Source organism: Thunnus maccoyii, chromosome 13, assembly GCF_910596095.1.
Source record: "Thunnus maccoyii chromosome 13, fThuMac1.1, whole genome shotgun sequence".
NCBI lineage: Eukaryota > Metazoa > Chordata > Actinopteri > Scombriformes > Scombridae > Thunnus > Thunnus maccoyii.
This window is the reverse complement of record NC_056545.1, coordinates 16,993,757-17,012,880: the sequence shown is the minus strand read 5'-3', so window position 1 is coordinate 17,012,880 and position 19,124 is coordinate 16,993,757. Positions and strand designations below refer to the sequence as shown.

Below are 19,124 nucleotides of genomic sequence, written 5' to 3'. Positions count from 1 at the left end.
AAAAATTTGCCCCCTAACATTTTTTACCAGCCCCATCAGTCACTTCATCCTGCCGCCAGCTTGGTGAAGAGTAACCTGCTGACTGCCTGTAAGTTCTACATTGTCCATTAGATGGCAGACTTTCCCTTCAGTGATAATAGTCTGAAGTTTTTCAGACTAATTCAAGCAGACATGTTATTATGTCAAATGCACAATTTATCTAGAGCTTGTCAAGTTATGTAAACATATAGATGTAGAGTCTAATCATGTGGCTACAACCCCACCAAAAAAACAAATAACAGGAATGTTTGAATGAAATTATAACTGACCATTTGACGCATATGCAAACCTGTTATGTGGATTTTTACAAATTACCAGACAGAACCTTTGCTCAGTCAGACTCCTCAGGGATCAAGATGGTGCAAAGCAGTGAAATGCTCCTCTGATTAAAATTCCAAAGTGACTCAAAGTAGTCAAACTAATATTTATCTTTACAGGCTGCACCAAGTTTAGATACATAGTGCATAGAATACATAGACTTATTATGATGATAATAATAACAATTATTATCATTATTTCTTAGTCACAGCAAGAACTACAGGAGATAAATTGAAGAGGCAGACATGTGAACATGGAGACATCCAGCAGCATTAACTGCAGTCTTGTCATGCTGCTGCTGCTGCTGCTGCTGATGCTGAGCAGCTCCAGCGGAGCAACCAGGGATTAAGGATTCCAATTTCCAACCTTTTGGTCACAAATGTTGCTTCTTGAACTTTCAACCAATCATCACTCCTAATACTTTCCTGATGTCTGTGTTTGATGGAAGATTATTTCACTTTTTGTACACATTTTTTTATTGGTGTTTTATCTTAATCTATCCAGTTTTATTTTAGTTTTATCTTAATTCTTGCCAAGATGTGTTGACTGAGTTTTTTAAACCCATCACTGAGGAAATCTCCCTGGTCAAACAACACATACTAATCTTAGGGAAGGAAATATAAAGAGGATATTCTTGTCTATGTGCTTTTGTACTTATGTACTTTAAAAAAAAATCCCCATAGAGTATATCAGGCAGTAAATAAGTTACCCCCAGATCATTAAAACATTACACTTATACTTTGTATGAGAAACTATGTTTAGGTATTTACAAGGTCATGACTCAATAGAATGTTTCATTTTAGATCAGTTTCATTCAAGATTACATATGCCTTTATCTCGACAGGAGACACAGGCTGGAAGAGCCCTAAATGTAATTAAGAGAAAATTGTATAATTTACAAATTCCAATTAAAATCTGTCATCATAGCTCTACCTGTCGGGACAAACATCCAATAGAATCTTTACATGCTGAATTCTGCAGATACATTTTACATGTATACAGAGAAACACCAGCAAATGCAGCAGAGCAGAGCCTGGAAAAGAGTCCCCTATGTCAGCCGGTCCTGAGCCTCACTGCCCCCTCTCAGACACACTCTGAACAGTCTCACAGCAACGCTGCTTTCCAAACACCAACCAGAGTAAACCAAATATAACAAAATGCAAAGAAACCAATTTGAAACATTGGAAAGAAGAAACCAAAAGCCAAAGTAGATTAGAATGTTATCTGGCCTCAAAAAGAGATTATGAATTGGCAGAATATCTCTGTACTGTCAGAGATAGAAAGCAGAGACAGATAGTCACCAAGTACAAGCTCAATGACCACAAACTGGCAAACGAAAAAGGACGACACAAAAAATCATGGCAACCAAAAGAAAACAGAATATGTTGTCACTGTTTGACAGGTGAGGCTGAGACAGATATTCACTTCCTCCTACAATGGAAAGGAACATTTACTTTAAACAAGTTCAACTCTAAAATGTCAGATTTCAAAGAGCTTAACAACCTCTTAAAATTAAAAAATACTCCTAGGAGAAGGAGACAGGGCAGATCTTGCTGCCCAATATGTATTGGCATGCCACACTGAGGGACAGTGAATGACCTAGACATACATACACACACACACACACACACACACAAATACATGAATAGGATATACTGTATATATACAGTTTTGCACCCTACTACATACATAAATACATTGGTATACTATATATAATTAATATATATCAGTCCTAATATTTTGTAAATGTTATTGCCAATCAAGCAAATTTGAATTTGATTTTAATTTCATGAATACAGATTAAGATAATGAAGTCATTTTTCTCAGTCCCACTGAATCTTTTTCTTACGCAGCTGCAGATGCAAATTTTCACTAACGTGTGTATTTATTCACCTGAATCATTCATGTAAAATTTCATAATTTGTAAAGCTGAGATAGATGTCCAAAAACTTTCCCGGGGCTGGGGAGAAACAAATACCCAAAAAAGGAAGGATGAAAAAAAGACAAGTTACAGTGAAGAACAGGAGCAATTTTCTCTCTGACAGATAAGATGCATTGGATCTTTGTTCTACCACAGAAACAATGAAATATCCTCACCTATTTGGTCCAGTAGAGATAAGGGATAAGGTTGCCTGCTGTGGCTATTTTCTCCTCTCAAAACAAAATCGATATCAGTTCACACTGTGCTGAGAGGCATGAACACACACACGTGTTCATACTCACAGTCTGAGTATACACAGACACACACAAACACAAACATGGCACCTGCTCTCAGTCTCTCAGTCTTTTTTATATCTCTTTCTCATTTCCGTTCAGTCCCATAAGCAGATGCAGATCGCTTATGACAGATAGCATTGGGCTGGTGCCATTTCATTAGCATGATGTATTGCCGGTGACAGGCCCGGGCCAGATGGGCTGGCGGTTTAAGCTTCACCTCTAAAATACTCTTCCATCCAGCCAAGAAGAATCCTCCCAGCTGAGGATGGAGGCGTCTCATCTCTCAGCAGCACCCTCATCCAGCGGTGTTATCCCCTGATGGGAGGGATCACAGCTGAGATTGTCTCACACCCTGAGCACGGAGAGATAGGCCTTTCGGTGTTAATTCAAAAACTGCAGAAAAGCTGAAACAGGCTACTAACTAGGAGGATGAAGAGATGGGAGTAAGTAACATAATCTGCTGAAGGGTCACTCATGTTGAACAGACATTTTCCCATCACCAAATTTAAGTCAAATGAGTGTCTCAACTGGTGCTGTTGTGCAATATTTTATGGCAGATTTAAATGCCAGGAGAGTCACTGTGATATCCACTGATATATCACTGTTATCGCTTTTTCTTTTCAGTCTCCACTCCTCCACTTTATCATCCATAATTCCACTGACATGATGACTACTCAAAGCGAGAGTGAGTAATAACCAGCCAGGTTAGTAAATTGTTCAGGAAAACGCACCATCATAGGAGCTTACAGCTTTCATACACCATCAGTGTACAGTTTAATTGGCTGATAGCAACTTTTATTGGCAACTCAGGCAGATTCCCATGAGGAGTCTGTTGTAAACTGATTGGTTGATAAATCTGTAGTATGGTGCGTGTGTGTGTAGTCTAGACGAAATACTGCAAACACCCCATGAAAAATACTCTAAAGTTTGTTGCAATTACAAACACTGCGACATGGATGGTTCATATCAGGTTGAATGCCAATTAGTAGCATCTACTGGCTCTAAAAGAGAGTTGGCAATCAGCACTTTGATGTCAAAGCTTTCAAAGCAACATGAGACAACTAACAGAAGCAGAGAAATCATCTGTGCAGAAAACAAGAACTACAAAATTATTTAATATCTATTTTTTTCATTTTCTCTCGTATTACGGTCACATTTTTCACATAGTTTTTGTAATATAATAATGTCTTCTTTAATGACCCTCATTTGGATCAAAGGGCCTTTTATTAAGGAATATGATGTAAAAATTTGGTGCCAATCGACTCCATTAAAAGGCCCATCACTGTAATGAGCCAGGGGCATGAAAAGAAAATGAGCTCCGAGATGGAGGGAGGGGTTGGGTGGGTGGGGGGGTTGTGTCAAGACTGGAGCACTTATTGTTTGTTTCGTACGATGGTGGACTAATTATGCTGCTTAAATCGTAACACCACAACACACACACACACACACACACACACAGACACCCATACACACTGTTTAACCAATTTATAGCTATAGGGCAACACTTTATAGAATATCACAGCATGTGGCTCTAACCATAATGATGTGACAAACCTTTGATGAAAGTTTAATTGTTTACTTTTTTGGGGGGTTGCTGCCTTTTTTCTTCTCTATTCATTAACTATTGAATCAGAGGGGAAGACAGTGAGAAAGAGAGAGAGAAGTAATATCCACTGACTGAAATGTAAAGACATACTGTAAACTGAAAGCCTCGCAGCTTTGTCCTTGTATCCTCCATGCATTCTGTGGTTAACTTGTGTATCAAATCTCTTCCCGTCTCTCCACGCCTGAACCATGGAATGTATGAATTATGAATGTGTGAAGAGTAAGGGCTTTTTTTTATTTGCAATTTAAGGGCCCCAAAATCTTTTGGTGCACTAAATTATTCATATATTCAAATGAATCTGACTTTGAGGACATTTTTTCCTTTCTTCTCCTCTTTCATGAATTTAGAGTATACCCTTCAGAGGGATAGGGCAAATTGCCAAGACTATTAGTGGTAAAGGTTTTAGTCGAACAGTGATTTCCAAAGATTTTAGTCCACTTTTGGGCGTCTCGCTCAGACATGTGTTCTTGTATATGGGTGCTGTCGTTTTTGCCTGTTTCTCCACTCGTGGGGATATTTTTGAGACAGTGCCAATATCGTGTTGCCATCTATCTCATTGTTATTCCAAACAAGTACGGGCCTGTCAGGCTTCTGTCCTGTGTGTGTATGTGTGTGTGTGTGAGTGTGTCACTGCTCTGCCTCAGTCTGTTTTCTTGGCTCCGTGCCCTCAGATCTGTGGAGATCATCTTGATTGGCATGACACTGCCATGAGACCAAAAGCTGGAGTGAAGCGCACATTTATTGGCCGATGTCTGATTTTCAAAATCTTTGAAACCGAACATCACAAATAATTCTGCGGAACATCTTGGAGATAAAATATATTATATTTTAACTGTCTCTCCAAGATTAGGGATGCAAAGACGGTCTCTCCTGCAATAAGGAGAAGAAAAGTGCAAACATCAGCTTTTCTGCACTCATCAAAGTCTTAAAATTTGCTTTTGTGAGCCTTTCACTCGGTAGGGTGCTTGGCAAATTAGTTCACATTACCTTGGAGATATGAAGCATATCTGACAGTACATCTAAAATGCACTGCACATATTTGCAGCTCATATCTTGACACTTTCCCGTCATCTCAGAGTTTAAAGTTGTTCGCACGAGATTAGCACGATGAGATTGGCAAACAGGCACGCTCACTCTGGCCCAAAGTAATCCCCAAATGCAGTTGTAACCCCCCCCTACCCACCCCACCCCACTCCCCATTGCTGCATGCCTCCCCCTCATTAACATGCAGTGCAGAGACTGGTGTTCTCACAAGGGCAGCGCCAGGATGGCATGGAGTCAGAAAAGGCTGGAATATCAGGGAATGACATGGAATCGGCGGCCACTTCTTCGCCTTCTGGGATTAGTGACAAAAAGCCAGCTGAGGCCAAAGCTCTTATCTCTATCCTTCAGTCCTCTCTCGCTCTCTCTCTCACAAACACACAAACACACACACACAAAGGGAACACAAAAGCACACAAGAATACTCAAGTTTGCACAGAGACAAGCACACACACTCACACAGGCCATTATTAGCTTTGCCAAACATATTTCCTCTTTTGGACAATAAGGAATCATGTGAGTGTAACATTTATGTGATATGTTATGAAATGGTCCTGCAGAGTGATTATAAGAGTGTAGATTAAGGGAAGAATTAAATGATGTGCTAAATTGTTTCCCACTGTCCTTTGGTTCTCCCTCAGTAGAATCAACACAGATGAAACTGCCTATATCATCTAATTAAAATATTTATTTAACTTTTTTTTTTCATTTGGGTGATTCAGATTAAGAAAACATTCACTAACGGATATATGCTCATCACATCAATCCCAGACCACTTCATGGCGTCAAATTTTTTTGTGTGAAGTACACATGAATATGAGCCATGCGATGTCAGTGAAGGCTGGATTTGGATGTGAAATAAAGTCATCTTCCTCTCATCTCTCCTCTCTCTGTTCTCCACTGCCGATATTTCCCCCTAGTGCCCATGTCAGCGGGCAGATGGTAGAAGATGGAGGCATCTGTGGAGGAGGAGGCGCCTTTTTCCCCTTCACAGATCAAGGACAGGTGTCATCTGCCATACAATTAACACCTTCATGAATACAATTAAGGTGCTAACAAGCTCATAGAGGAGATTCAGAATCAGGAACACATTTATTTTAGTGTTTCAAAATGAGCCATGTACTCTTACAAACAGTTGCACTATTAAAGTTAAGCACTTTAAAGGGTTGGCTCAACTGGAACTACTTTTTACTAAAGAAATTATGCAACCTGTTGACAGCATGTTTTGTGGATTATAGAAAGAGATGTTGCTGTTACATTTTCTAAATTGTAATCAATGCTTTGAGCATCAGGAAAAAATTCCACTTCCATTCACCTCCATTGCATTGGCCTGGAGGCAGAAGTTGCAGATGCATAAATCCAAAAGTATCTGCATGGCTGGATATTAAGATGTGAGAGAGAAAATGTTTTCTGGCTCTCTTGTTGTTGTTTTTTTGTAATTTGAGCAAACTGACCCTTTAATGACGACAGTAAAATGTTGAGTTACCGATGTTTCATGCTCACACGACAGTTTTTGAGTTCTGTTGACTGCTGAATTTCAGCCCCAGTTTCCTTCCCCAAAAGTATGCAAAACATTTAGTAAAAAAAAAAACTGTTGTTTCATATGTAAGTATACTCTATAAAGGTTCAGTTCCTATAATGAGATTTGTGTACTTCTACAGAGCATTTGTGCTTAGCTGCTGTTAGCAGAAATGCAGTTTGGAAAGGGGATCAGAAGGAGAGAAAAAGAGGGAAGTGCAAAGACAAGATAACAGCTTTAAGATGAAGAGAGGCGAGGAGAGCTGCGCAGAGAAATTGAGAGGTGTTAAAGGCTGTTTCTTTCTTCTCAGGCCGCCCTTTCTCATTTATCTGCCGGTTTGGGGTCTCATCTGAGCAGTTCAGTTCCGCCAGCACAATGGCAGCAGGTTATTGCTCACCACTGGATACTGCCGACTGACGCAGTTTGCAGAGAGCAGGGAGCAGAGAGCAGAGAGCGAGGCCGAGTCGCTCACAGAAAACACAAGACAGATGAAAACCGAAGGGGTTGATTGTGTGTAGAGTGTGTGGGAGGGTGTGCACGTAATGACAAATATTGATTTATTGGTAAATTCATCAAACCAGTTATCTGACTGAATGTCTATGGATTTAACTATTTGTCTGCCCCTGTTAACTAAGTATTGAACTGCTCACTACAGTGAACTACTCACTACAGTGAAATTAGTGTATCAGAGAAAGAAGACAAAGAATAGATGTGACTGTGGACGTGATCATTATTGAAAGGTGATGAGCAACAGAGAGAAAAGTGGGAAGGCGGAGACAGAGGGGGTCACAGAGAGAAGGGATTAGAGTGAACTCTATCTCCTCTTCACTACTTCACTACTAAAAAAAAACATTCATTATCTACAGTCTCTCAGGTACAGGCTTTGTGTGTGTGTGTGTGTGTGTGTGTGTGTGTGTGTGTGTGTGTGTGTGTGTGTGTGTGTGTGTGTGTGTGTGTGTGTTCCCTTTTGAATGTGAGCTCATTCACAGGAAAGATCCACATCTGACAATGTCTACTCCAGCTGTAGTGCCTGTGGTGTGTGTGCCACACTGAATGACAGACAGGAGAGAGAGAGAGAGAGAGAGAGAGAGGGAGAGAGAGACAGAGAGAGAGAGAGAGAGAGAGAGACAGAGAGGGAGGGAGAGAGAGGGAAAGAGAGAGAGAGAGCGGACAGGGAAGATCTCAGGGGCAACAGATCTGGTTTGCTCGGCTGAAAGACCAAACACAACAGGATGGATTTCTGCGCGACGTGAACGCAGTAGAGGAGCAGCTGCCTCACACATAAAAAAGGTCTGTAACTGTTCCTGTTTTTAACAGTTTCATGCTTCAGGCTCCTTTTTATAAAATTGTTTTTTTTATAAAAAGAGAGACAGAGTGAGGAAAAATGTTAATCTGATCTGTGAGAGGGGATTCTTTTTATTACTATACACCTCTTTTTAGTTGCTGGCAACTTTATTCACTGCTTTATTGCTGCCTGCAGAGCAGTAGCGAGAGAACAAATACTGTTATACTTATGTCAGAGGGAAAAAAGATGGAAAGGGAGAAGTGAAAGGGGAGATGAAATAGTAAAATGTAAGAGAAAGACAAATGTGAGACTTTTCAACAGTGGCAGCATGCAGTAAACAAGGTTAATGGCGGAGGGATGAGAATTCATGTGTACATCCATCAACCAACTTGCTAAATGAGCGGGCTTCCTAAGTGGCAGTTGAGAAAAACAGGGAAGGAGGAAGTGATGAGTGGAGCAATTGTACCCCCAGATTGAGAGAAAAAGGAAGAGGACATAAAAGTGTCTTTTGAGGGCAATGAGAACAGGGGAAGGGTTTGTTTTCGCCTTAAAACGATGCATTACTCACCCTTTTCATCACAATAAACACATAGTGAGGGAAAATGAGCTGCACAGACACAGAGTCCGGATCAAATTTTTTGGCAACTGCACGACCAGAAGTATCAGGAGTAATTCACAGATTTGAGAATGAGGTGTAGAAATACACTTACACCACAGGGATGAACCAACAGCCACACACACACACACACACACAGAAAAACTAAGACATCAAAGCAAAAGAGCTCATTATCTACATTGGCCATTGACCAAAAAAATCTTCAATACATCTATTCATCACGATCACTATTTCTGACCGCCTGCTTGGGTTTTTAACTGAGGTTACCTTTCTTTCGGTCATAACAAGCTCTTTGTAACACTTTTGAGATCTCTCTCTTCCAATTTGGCCTTTTAAAATCCTCACTTTCATGTGCTGAATATCTGAGAGAATCAGATAACAGTTGAACAGCGGTGCTCGACCCCTGGCGTGGCTTCGAGTGCACTCAGGTGTGCCGTGGGATTTTGTCATTTAAATTTAAAAGCAATGAATAAAAACATTAGATTAGTGTGCTCAAGACTCATTCAAATGCCACCTCTTTTCCTAATTTGGTCATTATTTATTGTCATACGTTATCTGCACACAATCTTTTAAATGACATTGTTTTAAAAAAACTAACCAAACTGGAGAGACCTACTGGGAATTGTTTGGTGTCTTGCTGAGAAACTGGCAAACTGGTTGAGAGCTTCTGACGCAGATTGAAACATCACTTTCTCTTTCTCATCACATACTTTCATCATTCCTGCATATCTTTGACCCATGCATGGGTTATCTGTAGTATTCGGGGTTACAGAGGCGATTTGGAATTCATGCAGTAGAGCCGCAGGTCTGTTTTCAGCTGATCTGGCTCAGAATATGAGATACTTAACATGTTTGAAATTCAGGATGATTTTATCTCCTGGAAGGCTGTTGTTTGAGCTTGAATTGTACGTGCTTGTGTGTGTGTGTGTGTGTATATGTGAAAAATCCTTGGTGTGTAACGCATATGTGCATGTATGTGGAAGAATATCCTTGGTATTTAGCTCAGCATGTCTCAGCTTTGTCTATTCAAGTATGTGAGATGAACAGGCTACAGTATAAGAAATGTATGCACACACACACACACACACACACACACAAGAATATGGCCCAAATGCCATGACATTTTGCCACATGTAGCTGTTGTCCATTATTCATGAGGTGAAGAGCTAAAACCGATGGGAATGTGCCTCTCTGGGAAGTTTTGGTCTTAGTAAATATTTGCATATGCTGCATGGGCCGTATAAAAAATATGATAATATTCAGGGCAAGAAACAGTAGAGAGTCCAAGGATAACCATGTTTGGCCAGTGAATGGACAAATTACTGTGAATCCCAGTCTTACAGTGCATAAATGATACATAAAAATGATACATAAATTTGAGACATAAAACCATACTCACATCAAGCTATATACAGAATCTATACATGAATTAATAGGGTAAATGTGTTTCAGCTGTGCAAACGTGCATGACATGCAGAAGTGAGTGAAAAACTATGTAATGTAATCCCTCAACAATGCAGTACAAAAACTCAATATGCAGATAAAAAATACACAGTGCACAAAAAACATACATACATACAAATACACATTAGGCAATAAAAAACTATGCAAAATATGCTCAGGACCTCCATGCTGTGCACATGATATCTTTGTGGACAATACACAATAGATGAGAAAAAATGTGCAAAATATACATGGATAGAGGTTGAGGAATAGATTGAAAAAGCGGAGCAGAGGAAGCTACACGGCACAGCAGTTTAGGAGGAGCTTGGCTGCACATACTCCCAACAGCAGAGCCTCCTCTGCTTGTTTGAGTAGTGACTTGCAGAGATTGTGCAGCTCAAGAAGGAGCTTCTGGAGTCGAAGCTCGCTGCCTATAGATACAGACTAGTGGTGGACAAAACACACGCTCGAGTCAAGACTGAACAAGCAAAGGTGGAGCAAGGAGAGAAGAAAGATATGAAACTCATGAAGAAAAATTTGCTCAAGGCGGCCCGGAGTGTGCCGTAGAGATAGCAGAGGCTATACAGAATACATTAAAAGCTCTTGACATAGCCAAGAGGGCAATGCTGACGTTGAAAAAGCTGACAAAGATAATCAGAGGAAAAAAAAAAAATTCATGGCTGAGAGTGAAAAAGAAAGACACCTCTGCAAGACACCACTGATGGTGGGAGACTGAAGAGGTAACGGGAGAATGAGGAGACTGAAAGGCAGAACAGTCTCAGTGATTAAACTTCACATGGCCCTGAGAGTGAGAGGAGGATCTAAAATTCTTTTATCCAGGTCTGACAGTTTAACAGAGAAGCCGTTAGATTATTTCACGCTTTCAAAAGAGTAGCTGAGATCACATCTGAGTGAGTTCAAGAATAAACAAGACTTCTTTACCAAACAGAAGTAGTGTGTCATTGGTGTAGATCTCTGAAACACAGCATCCTTTCAGGATCAGGTTTGTAAGCAATTCTCATACAATCAGGAAAATTCATGAAGTATGCTGTTGGTAAAACATGTTAAGTATGTTTTTGGAGCCTGAACAGAACATTGGGTTAAGCAACAGCTGAAGTCAAGCCACGCAAGCTCTAATTACAGAGTCTAAAGAACAGATGAGGCAAAAACAGCACAACAAGTGAAATCAAATTAGTCCATTTTCAATAGCCAGAACTTTATTCTCTCAGTCTCAGAACAGAAATGTTGGGAGGCTCTGGCTCAGCTGATCCATCTCAAGCCAAAGACCGGCTTTGAGATGGAGAGAGAAGCAGCATTGATTCCGAGGATGAGCAGAATGAGGAGCGAGACAAGCATGATGGTTTGAACTCCTCAAGAAAAAAAGTGACAGAAATAGACATCTTAGAGAAATGATCCACAGGAAATAAATAGCCAGGCGAAGATTGTTTAAAGAGTAACTAAACCCCTTCTGAAAATCTTGTTTTTGCTGACATCCAGGGTGTGTCAGTACATCATGGTATCACTGTTGGGCGTGGTTACAGGTGCGATAAAGCAGGTGAAACAGGCTTGAAACTGTCAAGCATCGAGGGAAACAATATTTTTAGCTTGTTAAGTTATTCTGTAAGATGGAAGCAAATGAGAAAGAACAGATCTGTGGTTTTGTTGCTTGGCAGGAAACAGAATGCAGAAGCTTTCTGACCATTTAGAGGCAGGAATATACTCAGAGCCAACATGTCTTACTGCCTAAAAGTCAAGTGTCAACATTTATATAATTTTCCTCAATACAGAAGCACCATTTTCCCAATCAGCTTTTATTGTTCTCTATATTATTCTTGCATCATCCATGCCTACAAGAAAAACTACCCGTAACTACTGGTATTTATTATATGTAGGCGGGCATGTGTGTTTGTTTGTGTGTGTGTGTGTGTGTCTGTGTGTGTGCATGACTATGTCTGACCTCTTCAGCCTCAGCGGGACTGCATGGCCTGCCCTCTTAAAGTAGATTAGCTTGAAAAAGAACCGAACGTACCTTGTTGCCTGGATACAAAAAGCATCATTAAGCACAATTATCAGCCACTTCAGCTCACAATGAACAAGCTTGATCACAGATTTCAAAACAACATATCATTAACGACAGCAACCTATACGGAGCAGGAAAGAGTAGGAGGGAATGACAGGAGAGAGACAGAGGATAAGATGTGGAAAAGGTAGCGGAGGGAAAGTAGAGCAGAGATGTCGAATGAGCGAGCGGGTGAACGTTCAAGGTCATGTTCAAGGACATCTCAGAATGATTGACACATTTTGAGCTGAAAACGCTCGAGGTGGAATTTGGGATTATAAAATTACAAGTAGATCTTGTTCTCACCATCAGCAATTTACACTTTTGCTAAAATCCAAATGATCAACTCATTTCAGGGAGGAAGGGAGGATGGCATAGAAAACAGGACAGATAAATTGTTAGAAGACAGCAGGATGAGGGAATGTCTGCGCAGTGAATATCAATTCTTCAACTCAGGAGAGTTGAGAAAAGTTGCAGGAGAGAAAGAGACAATATACAAGTCAGCAGATGTGGCGAGACACTTTTTCACTGGGCTGGCAAGACCGCTGGGAGTATTTGATAAAGAAAAGAGAGTTGGGGCAAGAGCGCATGCAATCACAGAAAGAGAGGAGCAAGTCGAACTCATCCCTCCTCATTATTGTATGCTGCGTGTCTCCCTGAAGGTACAGTGTGGCTGTAAATTAAAGAGAGCAGAGTTCTTGTCAGCTGTACCATCCAGAGAGAGAAGGGGGGAAAGAGTATGAAAGGGAAGTGAATAAGCGGAGAAGAAAAGAGAAGGAGGAAGATAAAGAAAAGTTTTGTACCAACAAGACTAATAGAAGAGGGTACAATGAATATTTTGTAGTTTTTAAATGGCCAGGCACACATATGGTGCATGGAGAAATGTATAAGCATGAAATGGGAAGAAAGGAGGTAGGGGGGGGAACTGGCAGATAAGACAGAAATGAGCACACACCACTGTGAGATGAAGAGTGTGTGCGCTGACCTCTTGCTTTCATTCTGGTCATGGTCAATTATTTCTTCCTTTGAAGTGTCTTTCTCCGCTGTCATAGATCAAGTCGAGACACAAGGCTGGCCTAACCCAAATACAAAAAAAAACAGCCTCACTCTCCCTTTCACTCTGTCCCTCAAAGACACAAAGACTGAGAACCTGTACCGCATTACAACGTTCAATCACGGCTTCCAGTCAGCTTTGTGCTATGCAGTAATTTGCTTTGGAGCATTATTAGCAGTATTAATATACAGTGGAGGAGGGTTGGCTCTGCGCTGTCTTTGTGATAGCTGATTATGAGGAGTTTAATTTCATCAGATAAGGATGCCTTCGTTTATGAGCATTTCCAGCTCCAGGCACCAAGCCTGACAGGCATTCAGTGAGACAAGCACTCCCCCTGCTGTTACTGTCCGTTACAGTCTGGTCAGTGCGTTTAATAACAGTCATGTTTGACGACCGCAGCAGGCCAGGATCCGTCGGATTTTTACATTTTTTTTATCAACCATAAATTCATCCTTATATATTATATATTTTCTCATTGCACTAACTTTTAGCGAATCACCCCCAACCCCAACTTCCAATTATAAAGTCAACAAAAGTTACATTTTCCCTTTTATACTTTGTCTTACAGTGTTTGTGTATTACACAACTATGACTATGTCATACAGATTTTATACATTATATTATACTTGTTGATTGTGCTGAAGCCTGTTTCTTTGCTGCAAACATCAAAGTCTTTTTTCAATGTATTATAATCTGCTTAACCCCCCCAAAGAACCCAGTTTTTTCAGACAATGATTCGTATTTGAAGTGCCAGATGGGTAAGGTTAGGCATCTAGGGCAATGCATTAAAATGTTTTTTTTTGTCAATAATAGTTGAGTCTTTGTGAGTCAATTTTGTGGGCCGCAGTCTTCCTGAACTCTCCATCTGGTGCTCCAAGAGGGCTAAAAAGAAATTATTATTATTTAAAAGTCATCATTTGATAGAAGTCTGTTTCTGGGGCACTTGAAGTACAGTGCATGTTTGGCACTGAATCAGAATAGCTGTCTGTATTCCTTTTAAACTTAGCCAAAGCTGTTAGGAGGCTCTCTGAGGATGTGGGTGAAAGCTCTTGTGTCAGCAAGCATCTGCCATGTTGAAGTGTCCTGGAGGGAGATCAAATCCCTGGCAGCTCCAGCAGACAAAAGAGAAGTTCTGCAGCCTTTTAAATAATGAATGTTGAAGTTAAGTGTGTTTCTTTTGTTTTACAATAAATCTCACTCATCTGTCTTTTTCTCTTTTTGAAACCCATATGAAACACCAGCCAGGATGTCAGGGATGGACATCCCACTGGTGGACCACAACGAGACCGTAATCTCTCCAATAGACAACGGGACCTTCCTTCGTTTCTCCCCAACCTCTGCTTCCACATCCGCGGCTGCCTCGTCACCAGGACGACAGGGCAATGTTTATGTTTACGTGTGGCTCTTCCTCGGCCTGCTGGCGTTCCTGCTGACGCTGCTCATCATCTCCCTCCACAGGCTGAAGAACATCATCTCCTCCTCCTCCTCGGTCCCTGACTGCAGCAGCGAGGGAGGGAGCTCCTTCACCAACATGGAGATCTGTAGCATCTCGTCTCAGAGGTCCACCATCTCCTCACTGTCCACCTGAGGGAGATGGGACATGCAGACACATACAGTACCAGTCAAAAGTTTGGACACATGTTCTTATTCAAGAGAATGGGAAGGTGTGTCCAAACTTTTGACTGTATGTTCATGTGCATTTCCTTGTGCGTGCATGCTTACAGCACATGCAAACAACAGGCGAGCATGCACACACGCACACACACACAAAGCGCACAGAGGTCCAGCACTTCCTCACTGTGACATACAAACACAAAAACACACCATCAGCCATAAAGGAGCTGAGAGTGTGGCATTATTCTCCATGCATGCATATTCTAATCCCGATGGTCCAGCGAGTCAGCTGTGTCCATGCAATTTGCAAAGGCACATGGGAAACATATCTCACAATGTGATGAAAAGGTCTTGAGGGGTGAGAGTGACTGAGCCCTTCCTACCCTCATTTCAATGATTAAGACAAATGAACCTGAGAAACTGCTTTCCCTCTGCAGGAAAAAGCATAATGAGGAACTATTATCTCTCCTCGTCTTTTTTGTATTAATTCATTTCTTGTACTGTACATGTCATATTTACAGTTGAACAAATGAGTGATGCTTTGTACATTATGTGTCATAATGTGTGTAGACTACACTTCAAATAAATATTAAAAATAGTATTGAAGAACATTACTTTGTGCAGAAATGCATGCTTGTGTCTCACTAAGGATTTGAGAGGCTTTCTTTTACCATAAAGGGTAAGATACCTTAAAAACGTCATGACTCCTCAAAGTCTGGAGAAAAGGAGATTGCACACAACGGGATAGCAGGCATTCTGTTGTAGATGTGAAGGTGAGAAATGAGGAAAAGACAAGGAGGTTGTATTTTCTCTTGACAGGAAGGCAGTTTCTGCCTGCAGCTACAGACAGTCCAGGTCAAAAGTGGCACAAACTACACGATGAAATTCTCGTCCGGAAAGACAGGTCTCCTGGCGTAACGGATTACCCTCTCTTGCGTGTCAGCTCATATGGTGTCTTATCGCAGTCTCCATAGTGATTGAAGCATGAGAGCCCTGTGCAGCTGTCAGTCTTGTCTGTATTCTAGGCTTTAACTACAGTGATGGTTGTTTCGGCGCAAAATACATCATTTATGTTTTAATATTGGGAGATGTAGTTTCTTTGGCATGGCAACAAAAATCCACCACACATTCAGAACAAATTACTTGAAAAGGTTAATTCATCTTTGTTGTGCTTTTTCCATTGTTCTCGCAATAATCTGTGCATGTCAGGTGGTGGTTCTTCCGAGTATAATCTGCTGGAAAGCATAAATCATGAAATCCTCACAGTTTCTGTAAGGATTGGCACATAGGCTGAATCATATTATCTGCTAGGCAGTAGATAAGGTTACAGTTTTGTTTATACTTTGCATTATAGATCAGATATTTTAATGGTTGTTTGTCATGTAAATTTAGTCAAACACCTTAAAGGATTAATGTGCTATAATCTATAAATTAAAGTATTGAATCACCAACTGCAAGTGTATATACACTGGATTTAATTATTAGTTATGTTTACGTTATGTTTGCAATTTCAGAAAATGGTTGTAATCCAAGATTTAAGCGAGTGACATTATGATCTTTTTCTGTTACCACTGACAACTGGTTCATTATTTCCGCTGAGGATGAATAGTCATATAATTACTGTTTTAGTTTCGTGATTTAAAAAAACAAACTTGCAGACTGAATCCCCCTGATTATATCGTTTTGCCACACAAACACAGATACGTTGTGCGGTGCAGAGAATGTTTTTCCATACAAAGATTAAAATTATTTTAATTTCCCTATTGGGTGAATTGTTTCTTTTGCCGTCTCTGCTCTTTAAGCATCAGCAGCTTTTATACTTACATGGACTGTTACCTTGGATGACTTACTGTACTCTATGGCTTGTGACTGAAAATCTAACTGTTGTCCACTAATGATTTCCTCCTCTCTTGCACACTGAACATGTATTTTAATGCTTGTAAGATGAGTCTAGTTAATTACTGAATCTGTAATCAATATATTGTTCTGAAACTTCCTGCAACAAGTTAACAACTTGTGACTTTACAGGCAATAAGCCACATTCATACCTGGAAGAGACACAGCTCAAGTACATTTTAAAAGTGTTTTCCACAAAAGTTTTATGGGTTTGATTTCGACAGGAGACAGTGCAGGACCAGACCCTACAGATGAAAAATTAGGATGCTGGTGCTGGAAATGGAAAGTGGAAATTTTGTCTCAGGAAGTGCTCCAGAATAAGACTAATAATAAACAGACATCTGAAATGAAAATTAATTGAGGAAGGAAGATTCCTTCCGAAGATGTCCTTGATGTCTCACACTCTCTCTCTCTCTCTCTCTCTCTCTCTCTGTGCAGCGCTACTGCCATGAAGCAAAAAAAAGAAACCTTTAGTGAAACAGAATATGTGACCAATGAAAAGTCAAGTCATCAAATTCTTTGCATATTTTATTTTTCTTATGATTTTTTTTTCAACTCACACATGTCATATTTTACATCTTTGCAATAAAACATGAATACAATAGTTTTTAGGGTTTCATAGATCCAAAAATATTTAACCTTTTTTTTGGATACGTAAGTTGAACCTGTCGATAGAGTATGTGCATGTGCGCGTTTGATCAAGATGGCTTCACACATACAGTACATCTCACATCTCATCCTCTCTCCTCCCTCCTTCCCACCTCTATCAGCTACAGAATCATGATATTGCTTACAACTGTGAGGTTGTAAAACTTAATAATCACACATGAGCTCAACGTTTTAAATACAAACATCAATGCACAAATAATCCCGTAGGGAAAATGGACCTAAACAAAATGGCAGCCGACCAGAAAGAACCAAGCTAATAAATAATGATATGTGATTGGTGCAAAGTGCAAATACAAAACAAACTTTTACATTGATTTGATTCTCTTTTTTTAAATAATCAACAAATGTGGGTAAGTGAAGGTTTCCTTTGCGCTTTCAGTCTTAGTCAGCTGATTAAGTCTCCCACCAAGCCTGAACCAAGACTATATGTACATATTTGACAAAACAATCACCAAATATACAAAGGAAATCATGTTCGTCTTGTGGTTTTCATCCTTGGTGGCACTGGCAACATCTCTTTATCGTTACCATCTCCGGCAAAACAATCACCATCCTTGACACCGCCGTTATTACCATCAGTCTTGTCAACATTATAATAATTATTACACAATATTTTACATACAGCAAGTAAATTAAAGCATTAATAAATTAAAGGTGATAAGCGCAGTTCGTGTAGTGAAAGAACAAGTGTAGACTCCGAAGGAAGCAGAGCCTTATTTACATTAAAATTCAATTTAACCCTGCTGCGGGTAAAAGAAAGAATACAAATTATCTTTAAAATAAAATAAAATGAAGTCAAATAAAATAAAATAACAACCCCAGGCAATTTTTCAAAGGTAAATTTAAGATCAAGCCAATAGCACCGGTTTTTGAATAGTGGGTGGGGCTGGTTCATTTCTGACCATTTCTAATCAGTTTAGACACATTGAAGGAGTCTTAATTTATTTTCCACCCAAATAATTCTCCTCAAACCAAAAAAAAGTACAGAATGAAACTGATAAAGAAGAGGAAGAAATTAAAAAACAAAATTTAGGTTCTTTGTCTGTGAAGCATTAAGCGTACCAGGAACAGCAACTGCGCCAGTCCTGTGAGTGGTACGGGTATGTTCGACCTCTACAAGGTCTGCTTGACTTTGCTCTTTTCTCCATTCTGCAGTCTGTCTATTTTATTAGCAGGTTTTGGTGTGTATCTTCGGGGTGTTATGTGTCTGTGGTTTACACACGTGTGTGTACGTACACGTGTGCACAGAGGAAGTATTTCCATCAGCGCTGCAGCAATCCTCAAATCATGTTAACATCCCCCTTGTACTGTAAGGTACTTGTTTTTCCTTCCTCTCGGTACCTGTAGTTTCCCCGTGTTGCAGATACACAGCAGAATGCATCACCTCCTCTCCCTCTTGTTCTTCTCTCCTCCTCACCAGCCCTCCTCTTCCTCACACGGTCCACCTCAGTACCTGTTCTGGTGTTCGTAGTGCCAGCGGTTAAAGTCTATGTTGAACGCCACGATGCTGCCGGACGCCATGCCAGTGATCAGAGTCCTGCAGGGAGAGAGAGCACACAGAGACTTCATCAGTAAACCCGACTATACACATACTCCATGAAAAACAAATCACAGTTTACTCATTACACATTTCCCCGGGCCTGGGACAACATTTGAGGTTTGGGTAAAATAACTTCATCATCCAGTATTCTCTGCAGAGGTGACCCAGTTTCTCTAACATCAGTAGTCCTCAAGAAGATGCCGCCCCA

The 19,124-nt window shown here is 40.4% G+C and overlaps 2 protein-coding genes across 9 annotated transcripts in view; one reads left to right on the top strand and one right to left on the bottom strand.

Annotated features, from left to right (window-relative positions):
* The first annotated feature begins 7,983 nt into the window (after positions 1 to 7,983).
* LOC121910928 (serine-rich and transmembrane domain-containing protein 1) lies at positions 7,984 to 14,785 on the top strand. The gene is made up of 2 exons (XM_042432321.1): positions 7,984 to 8,030; positions 14,439 to 14,785. The coding sequence occupies exon 2, from the start codon at positions 14,444 to 14,446 to the stop codon at positions 14,783 to 14,785; it is 342 nt and encodes a 113-aa protein (XP_042288255.1). The 5' UTR covers positions 7,984 to 8,030; positions 14,439 to 14,443.
* A 2,449-nt stretch (positions 14,786 to 17,234) lies between these two features.
* nbeaa (neurobeachin a) overlaps positions 17,235 to 19,124 on the bottom strand; it is a 99,701-nt gene continuing 97,811 nt past the window's right edge. For all 8 annotated transcript variants that reach the window (XM_042430704.1, XM_042430708.1, XM_042430705.1 and 5 more), the window contains one exon: positions 17,235 to 18,913. In XM_042430704.1, coding sequence (XP_042286638.1) covers positions 18,823 to 18,913 — 91 coding nt within the window. In that variant the 3' untranslated portion in view covers positions 17,235 to 18,822. The remainder of the gene's footprint in view (positions 18,914 to 19,124) is intronic.